The following is a 22,778-nucleotide window of genomic DNA, read 5'->3' on the forward strand; positions in this document are numbered from 1 at the left end:
TTCAGCTTCTGTTGTCTATAATGCGCACTCCGTATTTTGGGTATTCCCGTAACCTCTGGCACCCATCAATCACCGATGTTTCTATACGTCTTTGGGACTGTCGGCTTATTAGGAGTCTGATCATATTTTGAAACTGTTCCATTGTTTTTATTGTTCTGTCGTAGGAACAAGATGCCACCTTGTAGGTACATGTGTAGATGAAATTGAATTTTGTATTTCTGGGAATTGTGAGAAGACTATCAAACGATTGAATTCCATTTAATTGCTCATTGTTTTGTTTACTTGTCTGGAAAACATTCACCTATCTTATAGATTTTGCAACCTATTATCAGTTTTGAAATAATAGTTTATCAGTTTATCAGTTTATTTTTGAAATAAATATTTATTTATTTTATTACCATACATTATTTACAATATTAATTGGTGCTATGTGTGTAAGTGTCTAGATACTTCTTGTATACGCCGGAGTACCACAAAGTAATTATGAAAGTAAATGAATGTATCCTCGTTTCTTGTATGTCGTTTTCATGGTGCATTATTTAAGATACTTATAGTTTTGATCAAGATTGTACACCTAGATATGCAAATAGTTTAAATGAACCCACCTAATTCGTGAAGTTTCTTTCAACTTTAATTACATTTACATTAACATTACGTAATTGGCATTAGGTTGATATTGAAAAGATTATATCTTAGCATTGTTTCTGTGCGTCGGTGTCAGTGTACTCGTGTTTTGAAATAATCCCCAGCCCTGTGATTATTTAAAACACTATTTTAGTCCTTCTTGAATCCGTCGTCTCTGCTCTTCCGATCCGATTTCTTAATCCTTTTCATCTTTGCCTAGTTTTGTAGCTCTAAGAGGAACTTCCATCACGATCGTTTTTTTTTTGGGTAAACCCGCTTATTCAAATAGTGCTGTTGGATAAGAATACATATTTTTTTAAATAAAAAATTATTAAAAAATTAAGGACTTAAGGACCGCACCTGGGCGCTTGCCTCGCATTCCCAAAAAGCCATTCGGTGCCCGCTTGTCGCCCCAAACATTGAGCCAGGGATGCACCAGATATTGCTGCTGACCAATGGCCTCCCAGTTTCCGGTTCCGTCTCCGTCCTGCTCGCTTTTCTTTCCTCTCACCGCCACGAATTTGTTGTTGAAGTCCGCGAACCGTTGCTTCTTTCCCCTCACATCGTACGCCTTTTTAAAGAAAGTGTGCCAGAACTGGTGGCGATTATATTCTCGGTTAAAGGGTCTTAAATTTATTAATTTAGCGACAAATTGAAAAAGCAAATTAAATCAAAAAGTGTTTTTTTTTTTTAAACTTAATTAAGAAAAACTAGGCTAGGCCAAGGGCCAACGGTATTATATCTTACCTCTGAAAGAGCCGCCCGCTTGTAGTGCTGGTGGGAGACATCCTTCTTGCCGCGCATGCCCACAAAAGAGTTGATAGGCGCCCGTTTCTGCAGCAGCTCCATGGCCTCCTCCTCTTCGCCTTCATCACCGTTCAGGGCCGGCCGCTTCCCTCGCATGCCGTTGAATCCGGTAGGAGCCCGCTTTTCAACATCGCCAGCTCCATTCACGTCTGTCAGGCTGTTTAGGAAATCCTGCAACAGGCCTTCCCGCAGCCGCTCCTCCTCCATGTGCTGAAGGACACCGGACAGGCGGACACTCATCGGGATGAACTTCTTGCCCCGCATGCCCACAAAAGCCAGCGGTGCCTTCTTCAGCCGCCGTCCGTTCTCGGAGTAGTAGGTATCCAGATCGGCATAGTCCAGCGGATCGGGTCCGTTTCCCAGCCAGTTGCCGTCCGTGATATCCGAGGACTCTGTGTCGCGTTCATCATCCTTCTTGCCGCGCATCCCGATGAAGCTGGATGTTGGCGCTCGCTTCACTACCCGGCGGGGCTGCTCGGCACCCGGAGGCAGAGTGCTAACCCCGGAGGACTCCCCAGCCGACTGTAGCTCTGCCTCCACTCCAGTCGACGCAGCCGTCAGCAGGAGCAGCAGCAGCACCGCCACAGCGATCGTTCCGCTCTGACTGCGCATTTAACGGGGAGAGCTTTTAGGCGGGCGTAGAAATTGAAGCGAAAACGAGAAGTCGACCTGTAGGGGAAAAATATAGGGGAATTATTTTAAAAAAGAGTATTTGTAATAAAAAAAGAATTTTAAAAAAGAGTAATTTTTTGTTTTTTGTAAATAAAATATATTTTATTTTACAAAGCTACATGAATTTCAATTAACAAGATCCCAAGCCGGATATTAAATGATTTAATTTATTCCAAAACATGCCTGGAGGTTAAAGTAATGTATTCTATATTTAGTAATACAGAAAACACAGACCATAAATCCCCTGGAACAATTTTTCCATTTCATTTCCGGTCTTGTTTGTTTTTATTTCCTTTTCGGCTTGCATATATTTTCTGTAGTGCACTTAGACTCACAAATGCCCCGCGGCGGCTTCTACTTGACCTTTTTGCTGTTTAGTTCTAGGGAAGAATTGGGACGAGTGGGTTAAGGGGGGAATTACAAGCAGGATGGTTTTAGCCTGCATATGCAAACATCGGTGGCTGCATGACAAGATGTAACGGTTGCTGCTGTTGCAATTTATAGTTGCAAGGAAAAATGAACAAAAAACATATACATATATTTTATTTTAAAAATATCAAAAATTTATTTTTATGAAAAATATAGCGAATTGTTAGTTTAAGATTTACTCTTCCTTTCTAGGCCTTGAAAATTAATATTATTTATAGCTCACAAGCATCAAGAAGTAGCACCCAGTTTAAAGTGCATCTTCCCATGTTAACCAGTTGGCGCCACGCATGATTATGTTGGCTTGCTGTCGTCACCGCCACGCCTTGTTAAGTCAAATTGCCATGCAAATTTCCCCGGATAGATAAGAGTGAAAAAAGTGGTGTCAAAGCCACAACAGCCACCGTAAAAGCTGGAGGAGATGCAACAGCAGCAAGAGCAATGAATGTAGAAACTGTGGCAGCGTCTAACGATGCGCGCACAGGAAACAACAAACATGTAATTCAATTGATTGCCACCGGCGGCGTCAACCGCAAACAAGCAAACATTGCCACAAACTTTGGAACGGGAGGCCAGGGGGATTGCGAGGGTACTGGAGCAATTCAATTGAACTTAACGAAATGCATTTGAATTGAATCAACAGGTTGGCGAAGCACTTAAGCCCCATCAGTGACGCCTCCATAAAATTCTGTTTGCTTAGAGTGGAAGTTCGACTTTATGCTAAAGTGCAAAAGCCCCTAAAGGTGTCCTTTTTAGGTGAAAATTATTACAGCAGGCAAAATGTCAGAGGGCAGGTATTAAGCAAACTGTGGGAAACGTAATGAAACTTTAAATTAACCTAGAATTGCTTTAAACTTTTGGGCAAATTAGTCAAGTAATCACCGATCATTGGTAATGGAATTCTAACTCATTTTTAATGCATTGAGTCACTTATGACTGATCCATTAGCACACTCTTCTTATCAGAAACCCTTGGTTTTTACCGGAATGTTCCATTGTACACCGTCCAGCTAATGCCACAAAAGTTTCCTACTGCAAAATTAACCGACAGAAAATGCGACAGGCTTCCGGGTTTCGGGCTACCTGCTGCCGGCTCGTCATACCACGTCCTGCCACTGGGATGACAGCCGGAGTCCGGAGTCCTACTCCCACGACTACCTTAATGCGGCTAAGCTGTTAACTTGGCCATGTCTGTTGTCTAATTGTCTATGTAGGACTCCCTCTCTCCTTATATCCCCTAACGTGTGAGTGTGGGCGTATTTGTGTTAGTTTCACAGTTTTCAGGATGTGTGTATGTGTGGTGCATCCCAAAGGACACTTTAAACTGCCGACAGGCGTGTGAGATTAAAGACGTGTCGTGGCCTCTTTCTACTAGATTTACATTTTGGCCAACACATTGTGTTCTTGGCTTCCTGCCAATTGTTTGTTTGTGTGTGGGTTTTTGGGTGGGAGGATGTGGAAAGCAATATGCGAATATTAGCCCAGCTGGAAGGCTAACTGTATGTGACCCAGCATCAGATGAGGAACGGACGAGGGCAGACTGAAGCCCGGCAGAAACGTATGAAATTAATAATAAAACAACATAGAAAATTCACTTTTTGGCCAATTGCCTGCGGCTTCGGCTCCATGTCACCCTTTTTGCATGCCAACAGGCCAAAGTTCACAGGCCGAAAACAAACACACTTAATGAATAAAATATGAAGCGTGACTGTACTTTCGAATCAACTTTTCATTGCTTCCAACATCTGTAGTCCTGTTGTCTATATCTATTATGTAACGAGATTTGAATACATTTTTAATAATTTGGAAGGACTTTTCATGTCAATAGGTGAGATGAAGGATCAGGAGAATGGGTTCATAAAATCTACTAGAAATTTAGATTACTTTTAAAATATGTATTTAAATTCTTCTTGCCATTCTTATTTGAATTCTTTTGGCAACATGTGGCGATTCTCCAGAGAGCACTGCAGTTCTTCTGGCCTTATGTTGCCAGTGCACTCTGGGCTTAAAGTATTTTTATGCTATTTGAGTTTAGTTTAAAATTAAAAAACAAAATTTGTTTGGAAAACAGTGAGATATTTCCCTCAAAAGAGGGATTTTCATATCAATATTCATGAAAATCACTTAGGTTTTTACTACATATATATTCATTTTTCATTAACTTAATTTTCTGCACACATATTTATTGAGTTTCTTTAGATAATGCTCGTTAGATAATAAGTTTAATTAACAATCTATTTCCCATATAGAATACATATAAAAATTAAGTTTTTTAAATATTTTTTAGTATCTTGTGAATGAGCCCAGTGTGCACTGTCGTCTTAATCGGGTATTCAATCGGGAATTCTGGTCAACATACGATCAGTTTGAGTTCTCAGCGTTCTGCTCCGGAGAGCGACCCGCAACATACGAAACGGTTACGCATTTACGAACCGGGTAAATGGATTACGGGCAAACGGATAAAAACCAGACCACCGAACTCGAACCCAACAAGTCGAAGAGTAGCGATCAGATCAGGTGGAACGCCTGGTTCCGCTTTATAAAATATTTAAAAAGATTCTAACGATCGCGTTTGCATTTCTGTATTGTTTTCGGGTTGCCCTAAATCGGAATCGTATTAATAAAATCATTGGAAGCAAGAGGTGAGTGTTGTTCAAAAAGTCGCCACCCACCGGAGCTTCACCTTCTCCTCGTAAAACAATGGGCGAAAGTAAGCTTACCTTCTTGCCCCAGAACCAGCATAGTTGAAGGGAGCTCACAGCGTGGTCGGCAATCGGTATTATCGGTGGGCCTGGGACGTGCAAATAATTGAATTGGGTCAAATGTTTAAAGTAAACAGGGCCTTACATGGGCCCTCATTGTTCCTAGTTGATTGTGTGTAGTGTAAAATCTCATGTGCTCCGTAACTAGTACTCGTACTCCCCAATCCGGGGAGTTTTTTTCATGGAAATGTTTTCCATTAAGAGGTTAAATAGGTTCAGGGTTTTCGACAGAATTTCGCTTATCAAGGCTAAATCTAATATTTAATTGCAAAAAAAATGTATTCTCGGAGGGGATTACTATTTTTAATCAGCAGATTAGGAATTATTAATTAGTAATGTTTATTTTATTGCTTACGGAAAAAAACAGAAATAAAAGTTCGGTTTAAAACACTCATTTCTCTGTGGTAATTAAACAAAAAAATATATTACAATTATTGTGAAAATAAATTTATAATGTTAAGAGACCATTGACATTTAATAAACAAACCATTATATTGTAAATGACTTTTGAAGATAATGATATGAAAACTTCTTCATGCGAGAAATTGCCTAAAAAAGTTTGGGCTTTGCATTAGTAATCTCTGAATCATAAATCTGTGCCTTAATTTATAACAAAGATCATAAGCCTGGACAATATTTCGAATATAATCAGTATAAAATCGCCAATGGAAAAAAATTAAATACAACACAAACACACGTAGCATACATTTGTCAAATCGCATAAAATGAAGACGCCAAAGCACAGAAACAATTTGTGGCGATAAGAATGATTCTATAAAAAAGTGTCCGACTACCGAGGAGGAAAAAAGACGTCAATCATAATTGACAAGAGCAGCTGCTCTGGAATTGCAATCAACGAAAGCGAAATAATACTCCACGCCAAAAATAAAGTGTAAACATTAAGCTTGAGCTGAGTCTGCATTAATTGCAGAATCAAAATATGAAATATTCAACAATGTGCGCCCCAAAAACTTTTCGACTAAATGGAATTAATTTCCAACAAAATCATAAGCAAAACAAACAAGATTAAATCGTTTTGTTGTCACTAAGCAATTGAGCCGTGAACTTCAATTGAAGCCTCCCAGTGTCTGTGCACTGAACTCGGCTGAGCTGGACCGAGATGATTTAGTTTAATTTACTAGGAAGCGGAACGGGTTAAGAATCTAGACCAGCCGGAAGACAAGTTCCGTGTAGGAATGCAATTTAGAAATTAATTTCTCTCTGATTGTGAGTTTACTTTCGCCCACAAGCTGGAATATCCTCCAAAAGTGAACTCAGTATTAAAAGTAAACAACAATAAATAAAGAAACAATTATATGGAAAATAAATGATCAAGATTCATTCAAAACATCCAGATAATTATTTAAATTCACGTTATTGTGTGGCTTACAAATGTGGTACAAAAATTAAATGACACACATTGGATATACGACGTCATGTCTTAAAATCTTTACATTGTATCTTATGCCTACAAAAGCACAATTAATTTTATCGCTTTCTTAATTAATTCTATAGCAGAACTGCACGTTTTATAAACTCTGAAATTTAATTTCAATTCAATGTGGATTCATAAATTTTTTGCAAACCAGATCGATTCTCGGGTTTGGAGTTTATGATCATATTGGATTACTCTTACATTTTGTAATAGAAACCGAATCAAATAATCATGTTATTTTTTGAATTCTAAATGTCAATTTATTAAAAATTATTTATTTTTATATTAATGTGTTTATATTAATGTGTAAAATATTATATTAATGTGTTTCTTTTTAACTTGTATCTATTTATTAGATAATCTATTCAGGATGAAGGTGTGCTTGCTGGTCGTTGCAAGCTTGCTCTCGCTGCTGGGAGCAGTGTCAGCCAATCGCACTTTTACAGTCGACTATGATCATGATCGATTCCTGAAGGATGGCAAACCCTTCCGCTTCATTGCGGGCTCCTTCCATTACTTTCGTGCCCATCCCGACACTTGGCAGAGGCATCTCCGCACCATGAGAGCAGCCGGTTTGAATGCAGTGACTACGTAAGTCTCAAAAATTGGTTTTTAAAGGAAATCTTTCATTAAAACGCGTTATACTTCTCAAAAAAGCTATGTGGAATGGTCTCTTCATAATCCAAAGGATGGTATTTATGTCTGGAACAAAATAGCAGATCTGGAACATTTTATACGACTGGCCGTCGGGGAGGATCTCCTGGTGATCCTTCGTCCAGGCCCTTACATCTGTGCAGAACGCGACATGGGCGGGTTTCCCTATTGGCTGCTCAACAAGTACCCTGGGATTCAGCTTCGCACAGCAGATGTCAGTAAGTAGAAAAGTATATACCAAGTAGGATCAAAAGATGCGTTTTTTTATTGTAACCATTGCTTCAGACTACCTAAGTGAGGTCCGCATTTGGTATAACCAACTCTTCAGAAAGATAGCCCCCTATCTCTATGGCAATGGAGGCCCCATTATAATGGTTCAGGTGGAGAACGAGTACGGCTCTTACTTTGCCTGTGATCTCAACTACCGAAACTGGCTACGGGATGAGACTGCAAGTCATGTCAAGGGTAAGGCCGTCCTCTTCACCAACGATGGACCCAGCGTTCTGCGCTGCGGAAAGATACAAAATGTTCTGGCCACCATGGACTTTGGAGCGACATCCGATCTGAAACCCATCTGGGCCAAGCTGCGACGGTTTCAGCCAAAAGGACCGCTGGTCAATGCCGAATACTATCCGGGTTGGCTGACGCACTGGACAGAACCGATGGCTAATGTGAGCACGGATTCGATCACGGGGACTTTCGTGTGAGTATTAATTGACATTTCTTGTATAAGAATTACGGAAAATTCTTGAACTTAAGAATCTAGACAAAGAAGAATTCATTTCTCTTTCATCTCATCTTTTTCTTCCTTAAGTGACGCATATTGTCACATTGCACATTATTGAAACAGACTTATTGGCATTGTAGGGTAAATAGGATTATGTCCGGTACTTGCAAATAAGATATTGAAAACCAATTAAAATTTAATTTAACTGGATGTGTATCTTTGAACTTCTGTTTTAGTAACATGCTGGATAGTGGAGCCAGCGTCAACTTCTACATGTTCTATGGAGGTACCAATTTCGGTTTCACCGCCGGCGCTAATGACAATGGACCTGGACTGTATCTGGCGGACATCACCTCCTATGACTACGATGCGCCAATGACAGAGGCTGGGGATCCCACGTCCAAGTACCAAGCCCTGCGTCGCATTATTGGAAGGTATTTGCCGTTGCCCAATGTACCTGTGCCCGATCCCGTACCCAAGAAAGACTACGGATCCGTGCGCCTGACCAGTTGTTGCAATTTACTCTCCCCGGAGGCCCGTCAACGCCTGTCCACCGGATTCGTCCAATCGGCCAAACCACAAAGCTTTGAGGCCCTGAACCAGTACTCTGGATTGGTTTTATACGAAACCCGACTACCCAGTTTCAAGCGTGACCCGAGCATCCTAAGTGTACCAGGCTTAGCGGACCGAGGCTATGTCTACGTGGATGGGGAGTTCGCGGGCCTGCTTGCTAGGGAAATACCTGTTTTTGATCTTCCAATCAGTGCTAGTGCTGGACGAAAGCTACAGATTTTCGTGGAGAATCAGGGGCGCCTTAACTATGGTCGCCAGATCAACGACTTCAAGGGCATCCTGCGAGATGTGCGTCTGGACAAGCAAGTTCTGACCAATTGGAACATGACCCAGTTCCCCCTGGAGTCGTACGATAGCCTGGAGCAGTTGATATCCCAATCGCATAAGTCACCCCGCCTTGACGTCCCACACCTACTCAACTCAGAAACTCATAAACTCAGAACCCTACTGCGAACAGGACCCACCATTTATTACGGACAACTTGATATCCAAACCAAGAGTGACATTGCGGATACGTATCTGGACATGTCAGGATGGGGCAAGGGCATTGTCTTCGTAAACGGCGAAAATCTCGGCAGGTACTGGCCCCTGGTGGGACCCCAGATCACTCTATACGTCCCTTCGCCGCTCCTGAAAGTGGGCTCCAACCGTATCGTGGTGGTGGAGTACCAACAGATACCAACCTCTCTGGAGTTGCACTTCCGGAACACCCCCATCCTGAACGCGAGAACTGTCTAGGGTAGCGCACATCCTTCGCTATTCAAAACAACAACATACATCATGCATCATTCGTTAATGTATATTTAAATGTAAATTTATGCGGTTTAAGTTCTTTGTGATGGCATTAAAGCGGATCCGAGGAGTAAGGACTTTGTGTCTTGTCTGCCTCGTTATCCTTTTTTTGTAAGAGACTCATTAAAGATGGGCGGGCTGTGGAGGTGGAAGGGGCAGGCCTGGCATGTGTGACCTTTGTGCCTTGTCCAAATTAATCCCAAATGATTGAAATTGAAATCCACAGAAATGCGTTGATGATGAATTCCAAGTCAAAACGCCTCGTCCCTACCAAAGTGTCGCGTCTTACTTCGTTAATTTTTAGGTAGCCAAAAGTTTTTTATGGCCGTGGCTGCTTTTAGAACCCTCCACATATCTGTTTTATTTATTTTGTTAACTTTAAAGGAATTCTACAGTTGAATTAGCTCAACTCATGAGTACATTGTCTATGGTTTGTTAAGATATTTTTAGATTCTTAAAATCGAACAGTCTTAAAATCGCTTTAAAAGCTAAATCATTTAGACTTTACACACTATTGAGGTCGCGAAATCTGCATTTTGATGTTCCTTAAACCTTTTACTGCCCTTAAGATCGTAATAAAATATTCGCTTACAACTTGGATTTGGTGAAACTATTTTCTGGTCTGCTTATTATCCGGAGTGTTCCGAGACCTGGAATCACTCCCCACATGGTCATCTCTTGTTTCCTTAATGAGACCGGCAGCCACAGTAGCTGCTTGGGTTAATTAGTCCGGACTCCGGACACACATACGCCCTGTGCCCATCGCCTACGCATTCTCATTCGCGTGCAGGTGGGCTCACATTTTAAAGCATCTTTTAGGCGCAGCTGCAACTCAAGTATTTGCCAGGCTCACATGCTGTAATTGCCGTGTTCTTGTTGTCCGAGTTGACATAAAACAAGTTAAGACCCTGGGGCAGTTTTAAAGCGCCACCTCGTGTCGCACCGCTGGCGTCTTTTCGGATGAGTGCTCCCCTAATGGCCCCACGTTGCGTGCCGCCACCGGATGTGTGCCATGTCAGTCCCGATCCGGAACGGAATCGGAATCTGGTCCCCAACATTGATGTTCCTTTTTATTAGCTTTTGCCGCCGGCTGCCAATTGACGGAGGCCATCTCCGCCATAAACAATGTTTGTGCAAAAAGATGTAAAACAAAGGAAACTTGCCTTCTTCAAATTACAAGAAGTTTGTTATGTGTTCTTAGCACCCAATTGTAATGAGGAACTCATCAGTTAATCAGGGGCATTTACACATTGTCGGCCCAAGTCATCCGGGATTTGTTTAATACAATTATCGTGTAAAGTTTGTTTGTCTTTCATCCAACCAAAGATCCCATTGTATGCTTCAATTTACTTGCCTTAAGGAAATATGTCCTTTTTATGTTCTTTAAATTGGGTGAAAGTTGCTGGCAAATTTTTATGGCTAAATAGTAAAATTTTCGGACATAAAAAATTATATTAAACTGACCCCAGAGATCAAATGTCACAGGAAATCGGCAATAAGATTTTGAATAATTTTTAAATTTATTGCTTTTATTTTTAATGGTCCTTGTTTTTTCGACATTTTGTTTTTTGTATTCTTAAATAAGATAAGACCCTCTTTATTCTTTAAAAAAGATACTTTCAAAGCCTGTCTATAAACAAAAAAATTTTTCTTGTTCTGGAACTCGATAAGGGACACAAAAAAATTTAACTGTTTAGAAATACCAAGCTTAAAATATTATTTGAATAAAAAAGCACACATTTATTAAAAGTTCTTGAAATCCAAAAATTACAACCACTCCCACATAACTTTCTCAGTGTTTTCTGAAAGATCCATAAATTCTAAAATAAATCCTATTTAAAATAGTAATTCACAATTTTTAGAACTATTATGTTAGCTATATATTCACGTTTCAAAAAGGTAATTTATTCCAAAATTCACTTACGAATAGTGCTGTAAATTATACTTTCACTGAATTTTTAAACTTTTTTTTGCTTTTTGGTTTATCGAGCAACGAACACGCCGAGAAATATGCAACAACTGAGCGACAGATCGAAACGTCAGCGGACTTTTATAAAAGCATGGCACCGTGTTGAAGAAGCAGAGCCACAGAACCGAAACAGGAAGCCCGACCGACAGAGGCCGAAGTGGAGCCGAGCCCGACGTCCTCCTCCGTTCGTGGATATCAACAATTGGTCGAATAGAATTTCAGTGTGGGAGCACATTTGTGTGCGTGCCACCTCCATGGGCATTGGTGTGCTCCTTTATGCGGACGCCACTTCATGATGGCACACAAAAAAAATGCCTCTTCGCCGGGCAATTGAATTGAACGGAAATTCTGTTTGCATATGTGAATAAAACATATGCAAAAAAAGAAGGAGGTAAAATGCGAAAAGGCAAAAAACTGAAAATGGCCAATGTGAAAAGGTAGATATGGAGTACAACAACTGGCCAAGTTGGGAATCCATCGGTATGACGACAAATTAATTTGTATTTCATTGTTTTTTGGATATTTTAATATTTATGATTTACTTTGTCGCACGCATGTTCATGAAATAAAAATATTTGTTTTAAAAACAAACTTGGAAATTACAATTATTTCCCAACGCGTTCCATTAAACAAACAAACCAATTTTACAACGCAAACAAACAAATACGAAAAATCGTATGGTTTTTAATAAACGTTTAGCTTTAAATATGAAAGTAAATAGTACGGATTTAGAATTAATTATGCATAAATATAATTGTGATATTTAATGAGGTGGTGGGTGAAATTTTAAAAAAATATATATAGTATTCTGACTATTATTTTGACCATATCTGTACGACAATCGCTTTAAAATGAATAACTTTAAAGCGGCCGAGACAATTATAACGAACGCGGCACAAACGACGGACAATAAACCCGTGCCGAAATATATCCTTAAATATTCACCCCTGCCCCAGCAACAACAATGCTCTTGAGGCAAGGTCGAGGCGTGGCATTCAAGATAAGACACTTCCCACTACTCGCCGCCACCCACCGTCCGCTTGGCACCCGCCAGTCATAAAGGCCAAGTGGATGCCACACACATCCGGGGCCCAGTGGCTGCACGGCTATTATGGCTGCTTGTTGCAACTTGCAACATTCACGTTGCCAGTTTTTTTTTGGGGCTAAAATTAAACATGGAAGCTCGCGGCTTCCTGCTGGCATCAGCATATCTCGCATCCTTCCGCGGGAGATTCCCTTCCGACTAACGCCTTTGGTTCGTAAAAACTGCAGATGCGAAAATTTGCATTTAAATTGCAACAGATTTCGGCGCTTGTTGCGGCAATTAGCTGAATTTCCATACAACTGAATCACCCGCCCATTCAGCCATAAACTTACACTATTGGCTCAATTCGAAGCCGCTGGTGACGCAACAAATATTTGCAGCAACCATTGGTAAACATAATTAGCATTTAATTAAAATAAAATGGCCCGCCGATAGACAAGCAATTTGTGATTTGATTATCAAAATCAAATAAAGCCGCCACAAAGCCCCTTTCGCTTGAGTCAATATCTGCGGCTGTGAAACGGGGCAGGACTTGGGCAGATAAGGTCCTCCAATGCGCCATCGGCCGCAATCCAGCTGGAACCAGCTGATAAATGCGGAATATAGACGGTAAGTGCGCGTTTAATTGGATTATGACCCTTTACAGCGGATGACATTTTATGGGTCAATGATAGACAGGGAATGGTTTTGTATCGGTGACGTTTGTATCTATTTTTGGTTGCGGTACTCCCACCTGTTGCTCGAAAACTTTTTTGCGGGATTTGGTCGGATTGCAGCAGGTGGCGGAAATTCAATTTAAAATTGCATTCCGCATGGAGCGTCGATTCTGGAAATTACAATGGGGGGAAGGAGTCTGAAAAGTCCTGCTGGGTTAAAGCGAGGGCAGCTGGATGTTTTTCTATTGGTATGATTAGAGTATAAAAAGTGATAGATTTTCCTTCTTTTTTTAAAACTTAGCTAGATTTTTAAAAGGACAAAGTTAGCATAGCATAGAATTTTATATCTGAATATGTTCCAATCTTATCAATCCACCCTCGCTGAATTTTTGTTTTTTTGCTGGGATTTCTTTGTTGTTTGACAATCATTTATTGCTGAACAAATAAAACGTATTTTTCGCCCATATGGATGGCAGAAACTCAATTGATTTATGCCATGAGCGAATTTCGTTATAAAAAATAGGCAAAGGGAGAAAAATAAAAGGATAAAGAAATCAAGGAAAAAGCTTTTAAATATTACTTTCAATGCAAAACTTTTTCTTTATCTTAATTAAATGGATGAGAAACTGAATATTTGATATAAACTAGGACTATACTACAAAAACCGTGAAACAATAAAGTATCCCAATTAAAAACATACATTACAATATACGTTTGTATATTTAAAGACTTCTAATTGAATTAAGGAGTACATGATAATAAATTTAGTGAGTATTTAAGGCTAGGCATAAAACTATATAATTACATAACTGGAATGATAAACACCTAAGAATCGTGAGAAATACATGAACAATTTTGTTATAGAGTTGAAGAAGCTGGGCTGCGCATGGGGCGACTGCATCCTGGGCCTCTAAAGCTGAGTTACTCTCGTATTACAAACGTATGTGTGCTAGACTATATCGCTTTCGATTCAATTTACATAATTTACCTATAAACTGTGGCTAGAAAATGGTTTTGGCTTGGTTATTCGATCCGGATGACTCCTGCTCCGACGCCGCCACTGTGGGCACACATGGGAGGCATAAATGTCCACTTGTCCGTCTCCGGATCATACACCTCCACAGTGGACAAGTTGGACTCGCCGTCGTAGCCTCCAATAGCCCATAATTTCCCCATGTTGGCGGCTAGAGCCACTCGCGATCGCTTGCAATTCATTGGCGTTACCAGCTTCCAGGTGTCCGTTTGCGGATCATAGCACTCGACGGACCGGAGAAAGGAATTGCCACAGTAGCCGCCGCATACGTATATTTTTCCATTCAGCGTTGCCACGCCTAGTCGGCATCGGCGGTTCAGCATAGGAGCCATCTTCACCCAGGAATCGTCGTTTGCATCGTACCGTTCTACCGAATCAAATATGGACAGTCCGTCATGCCCACCCAAAGCATAAACATAGCCGTTTAGTTGCGTTACACCACCAGCAGAGCGATACTTCATCATTTGAGCCACCTGTGGGGAAAAACCCATCTGGATCAGTCGAATTCTCATTTACCTGAACAAGCCTTGACTCACCGTCTTCCAGGTATTGGTCTTGGGATAGTAAACCTCCACGGTGTTGAGGGAGGTGACGCCATCGTAGCCGCCGCAAACGTAGATACAGTCGTCCAATGCGGCCACGCCCACAGCACTACGTTTGCAAAGCATCGCACAGCCCTGAGACCACTTGTTCTTGCGGGGATCATAGACTTCGACCGTGGAGAGGCGTTCGGTACCATTGAAACCGCCGAAAGCATATAGCTTGCCTTCCAATACAGCTACGCCTACGCGGGATCTGAAGAAAAACAGCATGAAATATATATTTGAAGATAAATAGTTAAGAGTTACCTCATCATTGACATTTGCTCGCCCATTTTCCACTTCTTGGTGAGGGGATCGTATATCTCCACAGTGCTTACCGATTCCCCAGTACTGGCCAAGCCTCCCACAGCGTATATTTGACCGGTAAAGAACTCGCCACATCGCTGTCTTGTTCGAAAGCTCTGCAGCAGACCTCGGCGTTCAGGCATTAAATGAAAGTCTTTAGCCTCGTCTAATAGGTCTCGGCACTGGTGCGAGGATCGGATGAGCTCTTCACGTGCCACTCGATCAGCCAGAAACTGTGGGGACAGCAAAGGCAAACGAACAGCGGCCAGTACCTGGGGGAACAGCTCGGAACGCTTCTCGGCATACTTAACCCACTTCATACAGGCCTCAAAAATGACCTCCTCAGTGCGAACGTTAAGTTCATCCCGTCGCATCAGCTCAAGCAACTGGTCGCAGTCCAGGGTGAGAAATTCTTCCGACTGGGCTACTTTGGCAAAGTTCTGGTCAATGTACTTATCAGCGGCGTCGATTAGCTGTCGGCAAATCATCGAATCGGCAAAGGTGCGAATGCCCAGGACATTGTGAGGATGGAAACGGGAGATCAGGAAACTGGCGCAAGCGTCACGCACATTGGGCAGCTGAAGGAAGGAGGCTCCCACCATCAGGCTCTGCACATTCTGGTTGTCAATTCGCACTTGCCCGCTGTATACGTAATTGATGAGGCTCTCCAAGGCGCTCGGCTCGATGGCACTCTCCTTCATTGTGATCTCTTTGATCCGGCTCTCGGCCATGTTGTTGGTAAACATCGCATAGAAGTATGGAATGGTGGCTGCCAGCACGACGCGATGTGCAGAGAAAGTCTGGTCCTCTACCTGCAACAGATCGAATAAAATGAGTTATAATTAGAATCCCAGATAATGCATTCAGAGGGGTTATTGCACGCAAACAACCTTCAGGGTCACATCGCAGAGTTTGCCCATTCGCCGGATCTCCTTGAAAAGGGGAAAGCTATCGCCAAACAGCTGTTCATGCTTGTAGACGAAATATGGGTCCTCTAGCTGGCTGCTATCACTCAAATCCATCACTTCCGCGGATGAAGAAAAATGATAAGGGACGCAATCAGAGATGCCAAATGTTGTTTGCTTTTTAGCCTAGTTAGGTATGGGACTTTGGCGATAGACTAATCGATAATTTACCCTGAGGCGATAAGGGGAACTTGTTGCAGCTGAAAATAACTTAAAACTAGTGGATGAAATTAAAGAAACTGCGGCTTAGTTGGTAGCTTAGTTTAGCTTAAAAGCTATTGAGCTATTTTTCATATCATTGAACTTACCTTGCGTACCTGATATCTTATCAAGCAGCTGGATTTGAGCTGACTTGGGAACCCTAACAGCTGATAAGTGGCACCTCAGTGTTTTCTTCACCCAAGCTAATCTACACTAGATTTTCTTGAAAAACTCGATTACTGGCTGGAAGGAAAGACCAAAACACCCAACAAATAAAGCGTAGATGACTGGGACACGATTGGATGTGAAGGGAGGCAATAAGTAGTTAAAATGGACACCGCATCACCGAGAGAAGGCCAGGTCAGGGAGAGAGTGTCACTAAAATTGATGATGACGTCTCAATTGGTAATTTGCATTTGCAGAAGAACGCGAATCCCATTGAGGCATTGAGCAAAGATGAAATCATCAACAAATACAAGGGCCTGTTAAACATTGCTAAAAAAGCAAAACAGGCGAAAGATGGTAGGATGATGCAAGAAAGAAGTTTCTCGAACTAATCCTAAATTCTGTCCCCATTTCAGAACTCACCGAGGAGAATCGCCTGTTGAAGGAAGCTCTCAAAAGAGCGGCGGAGAAGCAGAGCAGCTTACCGGCCATGCAGGAGATGCTGCAGGACTTTACCGATAAGAATCTAATTCTTACCGAACAGCTCAACAGCTTGAAAGCCAAGAATAAGGAGGATGCTCAGCGGATGGGACAACTGGAGATTGAAAACGAGAGTCTGAAACGACAGCTGGGCAGGCTGAGTGATGAAAATGATGAGCTTCTGGCGGATGTGGAACGAATGGAGAAGGCTATGCACCAGGTTAACCTTCTGGGCAACGAGCAGCGTAAGAACTTGGAGCTCTTGGAAACTGACATTGAAAAAATCAAGAAAGCAGAAGCGGAAAACAACAATTTACGACAACAACTAGCTACAGTATCCGAAGAGTCTGCACTGCTCCAAGAAAAGTACCAAGGACTTAAGGAAATCAATTCGGAACAGCGCAAAAAGTTCAACTCCCTAAAGGATCGCTTCATTGATGTCCACCGTAAACTTAAGGGTCTGAAGGAGTGCAAATGTGTGCTTCTAGAGACTCAGCACGAATACGCTGCCTCTGTATCCAAATGGCAAGTGGAGATTATCAAAGCTTCACAGTTACTGTGCTCGAAGATGACGTCCCTGCAGGCCGAGAATGAGAAACTGAAGCAGAGCACGGGCACGGAATCATCTAGTAACGGACCTGATAGGAAGCGTTTGCTGTTGAGGATTCACGATCTTGAGCGGTTGGCAAAGATTGTGAAACAGCAACAGCAGGAGCTGCCGAAAAGCCAACTCGATGTAGAACATGTTCTCAACAAGCTAAACACCATTGAAAAACTGGCAGCGATAGTCAAAGAACAGCAGAACGTAAATAAAGAGCAACGAGACCAGAATACAGATCAGCATTCTAACGAATTAGATTTAAGCTTATTCCAGCAGAAAAACCAAGAACTGCAAGACCATATCGAAAGCCTTGAAAAGGAGTGCAATAACCAGAGGATTAAAATTCAGGATCTAGAGGCCATATGCGTGGAGCTGCGGCAACACAACGAAGATTTGCTTGCTCGGTTCGGCCTTAAAGAACAAGAAAATGATGAATTGCTTGCTGAAATGCGGGAATTGAACGAAGCGCTGAAGGGACGAGGAGATGCAATCTCACGGCTTCAGGAGCAGCACGAAGCGCAGGCCAAGCGAGAACACGAACTGGAGGAGCAACTTTCAATGTCTCAGCAAGCGACGCTGGAAAAGTCACTGAAACTAGATCAGCTTCAGGGTAGAATCGACGAGCTGGAACAGGCGAATGCGGATGCCCAAAGTGATGTACTGTCGACATCTACAATATCACGCGCCGAAGAACTGAGTCGCCTGCGTGAACTAGAAGACGGTTACGAGGAAAAGTATCACAAGTTACGCGCTCTGGCCGCCAAACTAAAGAAGAAACTCCAGGAGCAGACGCAACAGCTCCAGGAGATGGAGCAAGGGGGCGCACTCAAGCAGGAACTAGAGGCCGTCAAAATGGCCCAGGTTCAGTTGCAGCAGGACCTTAACGCCGCCCGAGCCGAGAACCAGAAACTCCGTTCCAAAGAAAAGGCAAAGCATTCCCATTCAAACAATGTTCTTAATCTCGAAATCGAAGCGGCCGAAAAGTCCCTGGCCGATGTAAGTGCCAAGCTAGCTGCAAAGTCTAATGAGCTCGAAGCCGTCAAGGAATCCCTGACCAGCAGGGAAAACACTGTCGCACAGCTTCGCAAGGAAATCGCCATTCTGGAGGAGGCCAAGAACGGGGAGGCAGAGCATTCCCGCCAACTGAAGGAGCAGATAAACCGGATGCAGGTGCAGGTGAAGGATGCTGTTCATGGCAAGCAGCAGGCTCTGAACCAGAACAAGGAACTGGAACAAGGTGTGGAAAAGGCAAAAATGGAAGCGGAGCAGCTGCGTCTACAGCTGGCGGAGAGCGCCCAGCAGTATGAATCAAAGCTGATGAACGAAACCCAACTGCTGGAAGCTCGGACAGTGGAGCTTGAAGCCCACATGGCGGCCCACAACGACTTGGAAAATGCTTTAAAAACTGCGGAGAGAGCACAAGAGGATATGCGGGTGGAGTACACAGAATACAAGCTAAAGGCTCAAGCGGTGCTGCGCAAAAACCAGAACAAGGGCTCGAATCGGGAGCAGGAGCTGGAGGAAGAGCTGACTTCTTTTCGGGAAAGCGAGCGGAAGCTAAGGGAGAGCAACGATGGCAGGGCGGCGCGACTGGCTCAACTGGACGGACAACTGGAGGCCATGCAGCAGGACAACGCCGCACTGCAGAAACGAAGCAAAGAACTCTCAACATTGGTTGACGAACTGCGCCAACAGAATGATCTACTCACGCTAGAAAATCAGCGCCAAATGCAATTCCAGCAGGACCTGATGCAGAAGCATCGGCTGCAGGTGGACCAACTGGAAGCCGCTCACCAAACGAAAGTAAAGCAGTTGCACCAGCAACTAGAAGAGTCTCATAAGGAGCAAGCCAACGCCTCCAATCACAGCAACACTTCCGGCTTCAGTGGCGAACCAAGTCCGGAGCAGGCAAAGATTGACTATCTGCTGCAGGATCATGATACAAGTCTGGATGCCTCAGCCGGTGAGGTCTCTCTTGCGCAACTGGCGGCTCAGCGCAAAATCTCCACTGCCTCTCGCCGATCACACGATTTTATGCCACTGGATGAGCTGCTAAACACGTCCATGAACCAAATAACCAGCGACACAGTGACCACCATCTCCAATTTCGGACGCAGCGTTTCCCAGCCGGAGGAAGACGACATGGGAGATTATGCTGTACAGAGTGCCCAACTCCAGGCCACCAAAGAGCGTCTGGGAATACAGGAGAGTCGTATAAAGCATCTGACTGCTTTATTGGCCGAGAACGAGCAGGACTTGGCCAAGCTGACCCAGATGAACGACATGCTCAAGGAGGAACTGCGCCGCCAGGAGCGATCCGAGGAGCGGGAACAGCACATGCACAACTCGGAATATCTGAAGAACGTTTTCATAAAGGTGATACCTAATATAGAATATGGATGCATATGTTTATTGACGATCTCTTAACTTTCAGTTCCTTACATTAAACAATGCCGATGAGCGACAGCGCTTGGTGCCCGTCCTAAACACCATTCTCCGGCTAAGCCGCAACGAAATGGAGATGCTGAACTGTGTGGCAAAGGGCCAGAAAGGTAACTACCACCCAACTCCAACTTAAGTTCTTTAAAGTAATGTTCTTGCAGTATCCCCAGATGGCAGCACTAGGAGCTGGACAGGATTCCTTACGGCGTGGGGAGGAAATAACAATAACAGCAACTAAATGTAGCCGTGGAGTTGTATTATCTTGTATAGCTGGTGTTACTGGGATGTGTTCCTCCCGTTGGCCAGTTGCGTACCATACGTTCTGTAAATCTTGTACAATTATGTTTTATATTAATGTATTTTAAAATTACCCGTTGCTGTTTTGGCACATCGTACTTTGTACACCTTCCTTCATATTTGTATGTTTATGTCCGTCATCTAGAGCGCCCTATACAGCACTCTTCTAGCAATATACACCCAGTGCTATGTGCACTTTTATTTAAATATGGAAATCAATCAGTTTTGCAATGGTTTTTTTTTTTTAAATTCGAAATTCTATTACCATATAGATCAGACTATAAATCAATTCTAGCGTTGTCTATTTCTTAGTGTTCCATTAACTGTATTGTGTGTACTATATATATATATGAACTATATATAAATAGGATCGTTAATTATGCATACATTTACATTTACTAAGTGTGTTGTATTGTCCACACTAAAAATATAATTTATACTTAACACAAGGTATCTAAAATCAAATCTGATGAATTACATTTAAAATAAAATCAAAATTAAAATTTTCGGATATCACCGAAGAGTGTAAATACATGCGCAGGTGAAAGATTCAAAATTAAAAACCGATTATAAAATGTAGTTAAAATATGCCAAAAATCAAAGATCACAAGTTGACAAATCCCTTAAAGCCTAATCAGTTGTGTGAGCCCGGATTGCAATTCCTCCAGTTCTATTGCCAAACTCCCGCATAGTTTCCCACCAGCGTGGCCGGGAGAGGACCTCCCGCCGCAAAGAGACGCATTCTTGTGCTGTCGTAGCAGTGCGTGTAGATGGCCGGAACGTACTTAACCTGCTGGAAGCCGTCCATTTCGTCCTCTGGGTACTGGAAGTAAGAGGGAATAATTATCATGGACTCTTATTTTGTATCTGAAGGAAAATAAAGATCACTTACCACAATTCCTTTACTGCATTTGAGGGCTACAGTGCGTGAGGCGTTGACACTGCTTTCCAGGTATTTTCCAGCACGAATATCATAGAACAAGAGCATACCTAATCCTGTCCCTACGGTCAGCAGATTTCCCTCAAAGGAGGTGGCCCTGATGCCGCACCCACTGTACCGGGAGGTTATCTTCTTGATGGTCTGCAGAGTGCGGGCATCTAGCAGAATGGTATATGATCGACAGCCTACTGCATAGAGGCCGTCACTGTGGTAGGCAATGCTCACATTGTCCTGGCAGTTTGGCAGTTTTCTGGAGAGTGTCTGCTTAAAGGTCTCGGCGTTAAATATGTGAATGTATCCGTTGAGCGAGAGGGCGGCTATCTCTTTGAACTCTTTATTGAAGCAGAGAGATCGTATCTAGATTTATAAAAAAATACGTACATTAATGATCATAAATGCCTCTGTAAGATAGTACTCACCCTCTGGGCAGTGCGAACTTCCTTGACGCTAAGAGGGTGTATTGTGGCAAAGGTGGGACACGCCTCCTCTCCCCCGTCCGGGAACTCCATATGGTCTTCGTTGATGCGCCACAGCGCCATACGCGAATCCTTTGATCCAGAAACCAGGAACTGATCATCCAACCAGCACATACCCATGATTAGGTCACGGTGACCACCTTCACCTACGCATACAGGATCCAGTGTGGGCAGTCGGTACACAGCAATATCGGAGGAGTTCCGGGCCCCAGTGGCCAGGAAGGAGCGGCTGGGAGACAACTCAATGGCATGTAGTCCACCTTGCACTTCCGGATGATTAGCTCGATTATTTGACAGTGTAGGAATAGCGTCCACGCGACGCATATTGACATCGTAGACGAGGAGTTTGTTGCACTTGGTCCCGAACACAACCTGGCGGCTACTGAGCCATTTGGAACAAAATACCTTATTGATGTAGCCCAAGCTGATCTGCGTTTCCCGCAGCATGTCGTGGGTGAGAACATAACGACTGGTGTACTCTACATTTACGCTGCGTCTCTGTGGAGTGCATAAGAAAGGTAAATAAACTCGAACAACGTTGGACAAAGTTCAACCGGATAACCAGCTGTACCCACATCTCTAAGCCCGCTTTCCCGGCTGCGTAGGTAGTCACACAGGTTGTAGGACGTGTTGAGCACCTCCTCCTGCTGTTGGGGTGTCTCCTCGTCGCTGCCTGAATCCTCGTAGGTGACAAAGTCGTCTGGTTTATCCGGCTTCCGTCGGCGCTCCTGGCGCATCGCCCGTTGCTTCGCCCGGCGTTCTTCAAGTCGCGAGTTGGCGTGACAGGACGGGTAGGTGCCCACGACGCTGTCGCGGATGGTTCTCACCATGCCATTGAACATCTTGGGGCGTTTATAAGGGCCTTGATTGTTGTCTTAGCCAGTACTTGATTACTTATTCCATTTTACAAACAAAAATGGTGGTGCAAAGATTAAACTGGAACAAGTAGTTCCAACTGGTTCCCACTGGTTCCGAGTGCAATCGATAGGTTAATAGCTAAGTTCAATGAAAATACATTTTAAAAAGTTTTATTCGCTTAAATTTTGTTACCCTGTTCCTACCCTTTAATTGAAAACTTATACATTACTGTTTAGGCTGTTAGATTGAAATTTTAACCAGATATTATTTTTAATAATATAGTAATATCACG

The 22,778-nt window shown here is 43.0% G+C and overlaps 5 protein-coding genes across 6 annotated transcripts; 2 read left to right on the forward strand and 3 right to left on the reverse strand.

Moving 5' to 3' along the window:
• Window positions 1-366: 366 nt before the first annotated feature.
• Tk (Tachykinin) lies at window positions 367-11,485 on the reverse strand. Of its 2 annotated transcripts, none has more exons than XM_017253715.3 (4): window positions 11,396-11,485; window positions 1,372-2,100; window positions 985-1,195; window positions 367-915 (listed from the first exon to the last, which is right to left on the reverse strand). In XM_017253715.3, exons 2-4 carry the CDS (start codon window positions 2,041-2,043, stop codon window positions 902-904), a joined length of 897 nt encoding a protein of 298 aa, XP_017109204.2. In that variant the 5' UTR covers window positions 2,044-2,100; window positions 11,396-11,485; the 3' UTR covers window positions 367-901. The 2 variants fall into 2 exon arrangements, with proteins under 2 accessions (XP_017109204.2, XP_017109203.2); XM_017253714.3 differs by having other exon boundaries at window positions 985-1,219.
• Window positions 5,012-9,586, forward strand: Ect3 (Ectoderm-expressed 3). The gene is made up of 5 exons (XM_017253713.3): window positions 5,012-5,170; window positions 7,082-7,316; window positions 7,383-7,597; window positions 7,665-8,082; window positions 8,343-9,586. Exons 2-5 carry the CDS (start codon window positions 7,096-7,098, stop codon window positions 9,415-9,417), a joined length of 1,929 nt encoding a protein of 642 aa, XP_017109202.2. The 5' UTR covers window positions 5,012-5,170; window positions 7,082-7,095; the 3' UTR covers window positions 9,418-9,586.
• Window positions 11,486-13,842: 2,357 nt separating the features above from the next.
• Window positions 13,843-16,180, reverse strand: KLHL18 (Kelch like family member 18). The gene is made up of 4 exons (XM_017253698.3): window positions 15,952-16,180; window positions 15,023-15,873; window positions 14,711-14,969; window positions 13,843-14,647 (listed from the first exon to the last, which is right to left on the reverse strand). The coding sequence occupies exons 1-4, from the start codon at window positions 16,081-16,083 to the stop codon at window positions 14,165-14,167; spliced, it is 1,725 nt and encodes a 574-aa protein (XP_017109187.2). The 5' UTR covers window positions 16,084-16,180; the 3' UTR covers window positions 13,843-14,164.
• A 195-nt stretch (window positions 16,181-16,375) lies between these two features.
• On the forward strand, window positions 16,376-20,427 carry GCC185 (GRIP and coiled-coil domain containing 185 kDa). Its single transcript, XM_017253697.3, has 5 exons — window positions 16,376-16,587; window positions 16,650-16,749; window positions 16,809-19,849; window positions 19,908-20,025; window positions 20,077-20,427. The coding sequence occupies exons 1-5, from the start codon at window positions 16,558-16,560 to the stop codon at window positions 20,151-20,153; spliced, it is 3,366 nt and encodes a 1,121-aa protein (XP_017109186.2). The 5' UTR covers window positions 16,376-16,557; the 3' UTR covers window positions 20,154-20,427.
• Window positions 20,428-20,882: 455 nt separating this feature from the next.
• DCAF12 (DDB1 and CUL4 associated factor 12-like protein) lies at window positions 20,883-22,595 on the reverse strand. Its single transcript, XM_017253699.3, has 4 exons — window positions 22,204-22,595; window positions 21,572-22,126; window positions 21,105-21,509; window positions 20,883-21,035 (listed from the first exon to the last, which is right to left on the reverse strand). The coding sequence occupies exons 1-4, from the start codon at window positions 22,468-22,470 to the stop codon at window positions 20,883-20,885; spliced, it is 1,380 nt and encodes a 459-aa protein (XP_017109188.1). The 5' UTR covers window positions 22,471-22,595.
• Window positions 22,596-22,778: the final 183 nt, after the last annotated feature.

Source organism: Drosophila bipectinata, chromosome 3R (assembly GCF_030179905.1).
Source record: "Drosophila bipectinata strain 14024-0381.07 chromosome 3R, DbipHiC1v2, whole genome shotgun sequence".
In the NCBI taxonomy this organism is placed as follows: Eukaryota; Metazoa; Arthropoda; class Insecta; order Diptera; family Drosophilidae; genus Drosophila; species Drosophila bipectinata.

What these genes read in the sequence shown, in the direction of transcription:
- Tk (XM_017253714.3), bottom strand. Translation starts at nt 2,043, where the DNA reads ATGCGCAGTCAGAGCGGAACGATCGCTGTGGCGGTGCTGCTGCTGCTC. An exon ending in AGCGGGCGGCTCTTTCAGAG is followed by an intron (nt 1,220 to 1,371) that starts GTAAGATATAAT and finishes AATCGCCACCAG; the next exon opens with TTCTGGCACACTTTCTTTAA.
- Ect3 (XM_017253713.3), top strand. Translation starts at nt 7,096, where the DNA reads ATGAAGGTGTGCTTGCTGGTCGTTGCAAGCTTGCTCTCGCTGCTGGGA. An exon ending in GGTTTGAATGCAGTGACTAC is followed by an intron (nt 7,317 to 7,382) that starts GTAAGTCTCAAA and finishes TTCTCAAAAAAG; the next exon opens with CTATGTGGAATGGTCTCTTC. An exon ending in TCGATCACGGGGACTTTCGT is followed by an intron (nt 8,083 to 8,342) that starts GTGAGTATTAAT and finishes CTTCTGTTTTAG; the next exon opens with TAACATGCTGGATAGTGGAG.
- KLHL18 (XM_017253698.3), bottom strand. Translation starts at nt 16,083, where the DNA reads ATGGATTTGAGTGATAGCAGCCAGCTAGAGGACCCATATTTCGTCTAC. An exon ending in TCTGCGATGTGACCCTGAAG is followed by an intron (nt 15,874 to 15,951) that starts GTTGTTTGCGTG and finishes GATCTGTTGCAG; the next exon opens with GTAGAGGACCAGACTTTCTC. An exon ending in GAGCAAATGTCAATGATGAG is followed by an intron (nt 14,970 to 15,022) that starts GTAACTCTTAAC and finishes GTTTTTCTTCAG; the next exon opens with ATCCCGCGTAGGCGTAGCTG.
- GCC185 (XM_017253697.3), top strand. Translation starts at nt 16,558, where the DNA reads ATGGACACCGCATCACCGAGAGAAGGCCAG. An exon ending in CATCACCGAGAGAAGGCCAG is followed by an intron (nt 16,588 to 16,649) that starts GTCAGGGAGAGA and finishes TTGCATTTGCAG; the next exon opens with AAGAACGCGAATCCCATTGA. An exon ending in AGCAAAACAGGCGAAAGATG is followed by an intron (nt 16,750 to 16,808) that starts GTAGGATGATGC and finishes TCCCCATTTCAG; the next exon opens with AACTCACCGAGGAGAATCGC.
- DCAF12 (XM_017253699.3), bottom strand. Translation starts at nt 22,470, where the DNA reads ATGTTCAATGGCATGGTGAGAACCATCCGCGACAGCGTCGTGGGCACC. An exon ending in GGGAAAGCGGGCTTAGAGAT is followed by an intron (nt 22,127 to 22,203) that starts GTGGGTACAGCT and finishes TGCACTCCACAG; the next exon opens with AGACGCAGCGTAAATGTAGA. An exon ending in AAGTTCGCACTGCCCAGAGG is followed by an intron (nt 21,510 to 21,571) that starts GTGAGTACTATC and finishes TTATAAATCTAG; the next exon opens with ATACGATCTCTCTGCTTCAA.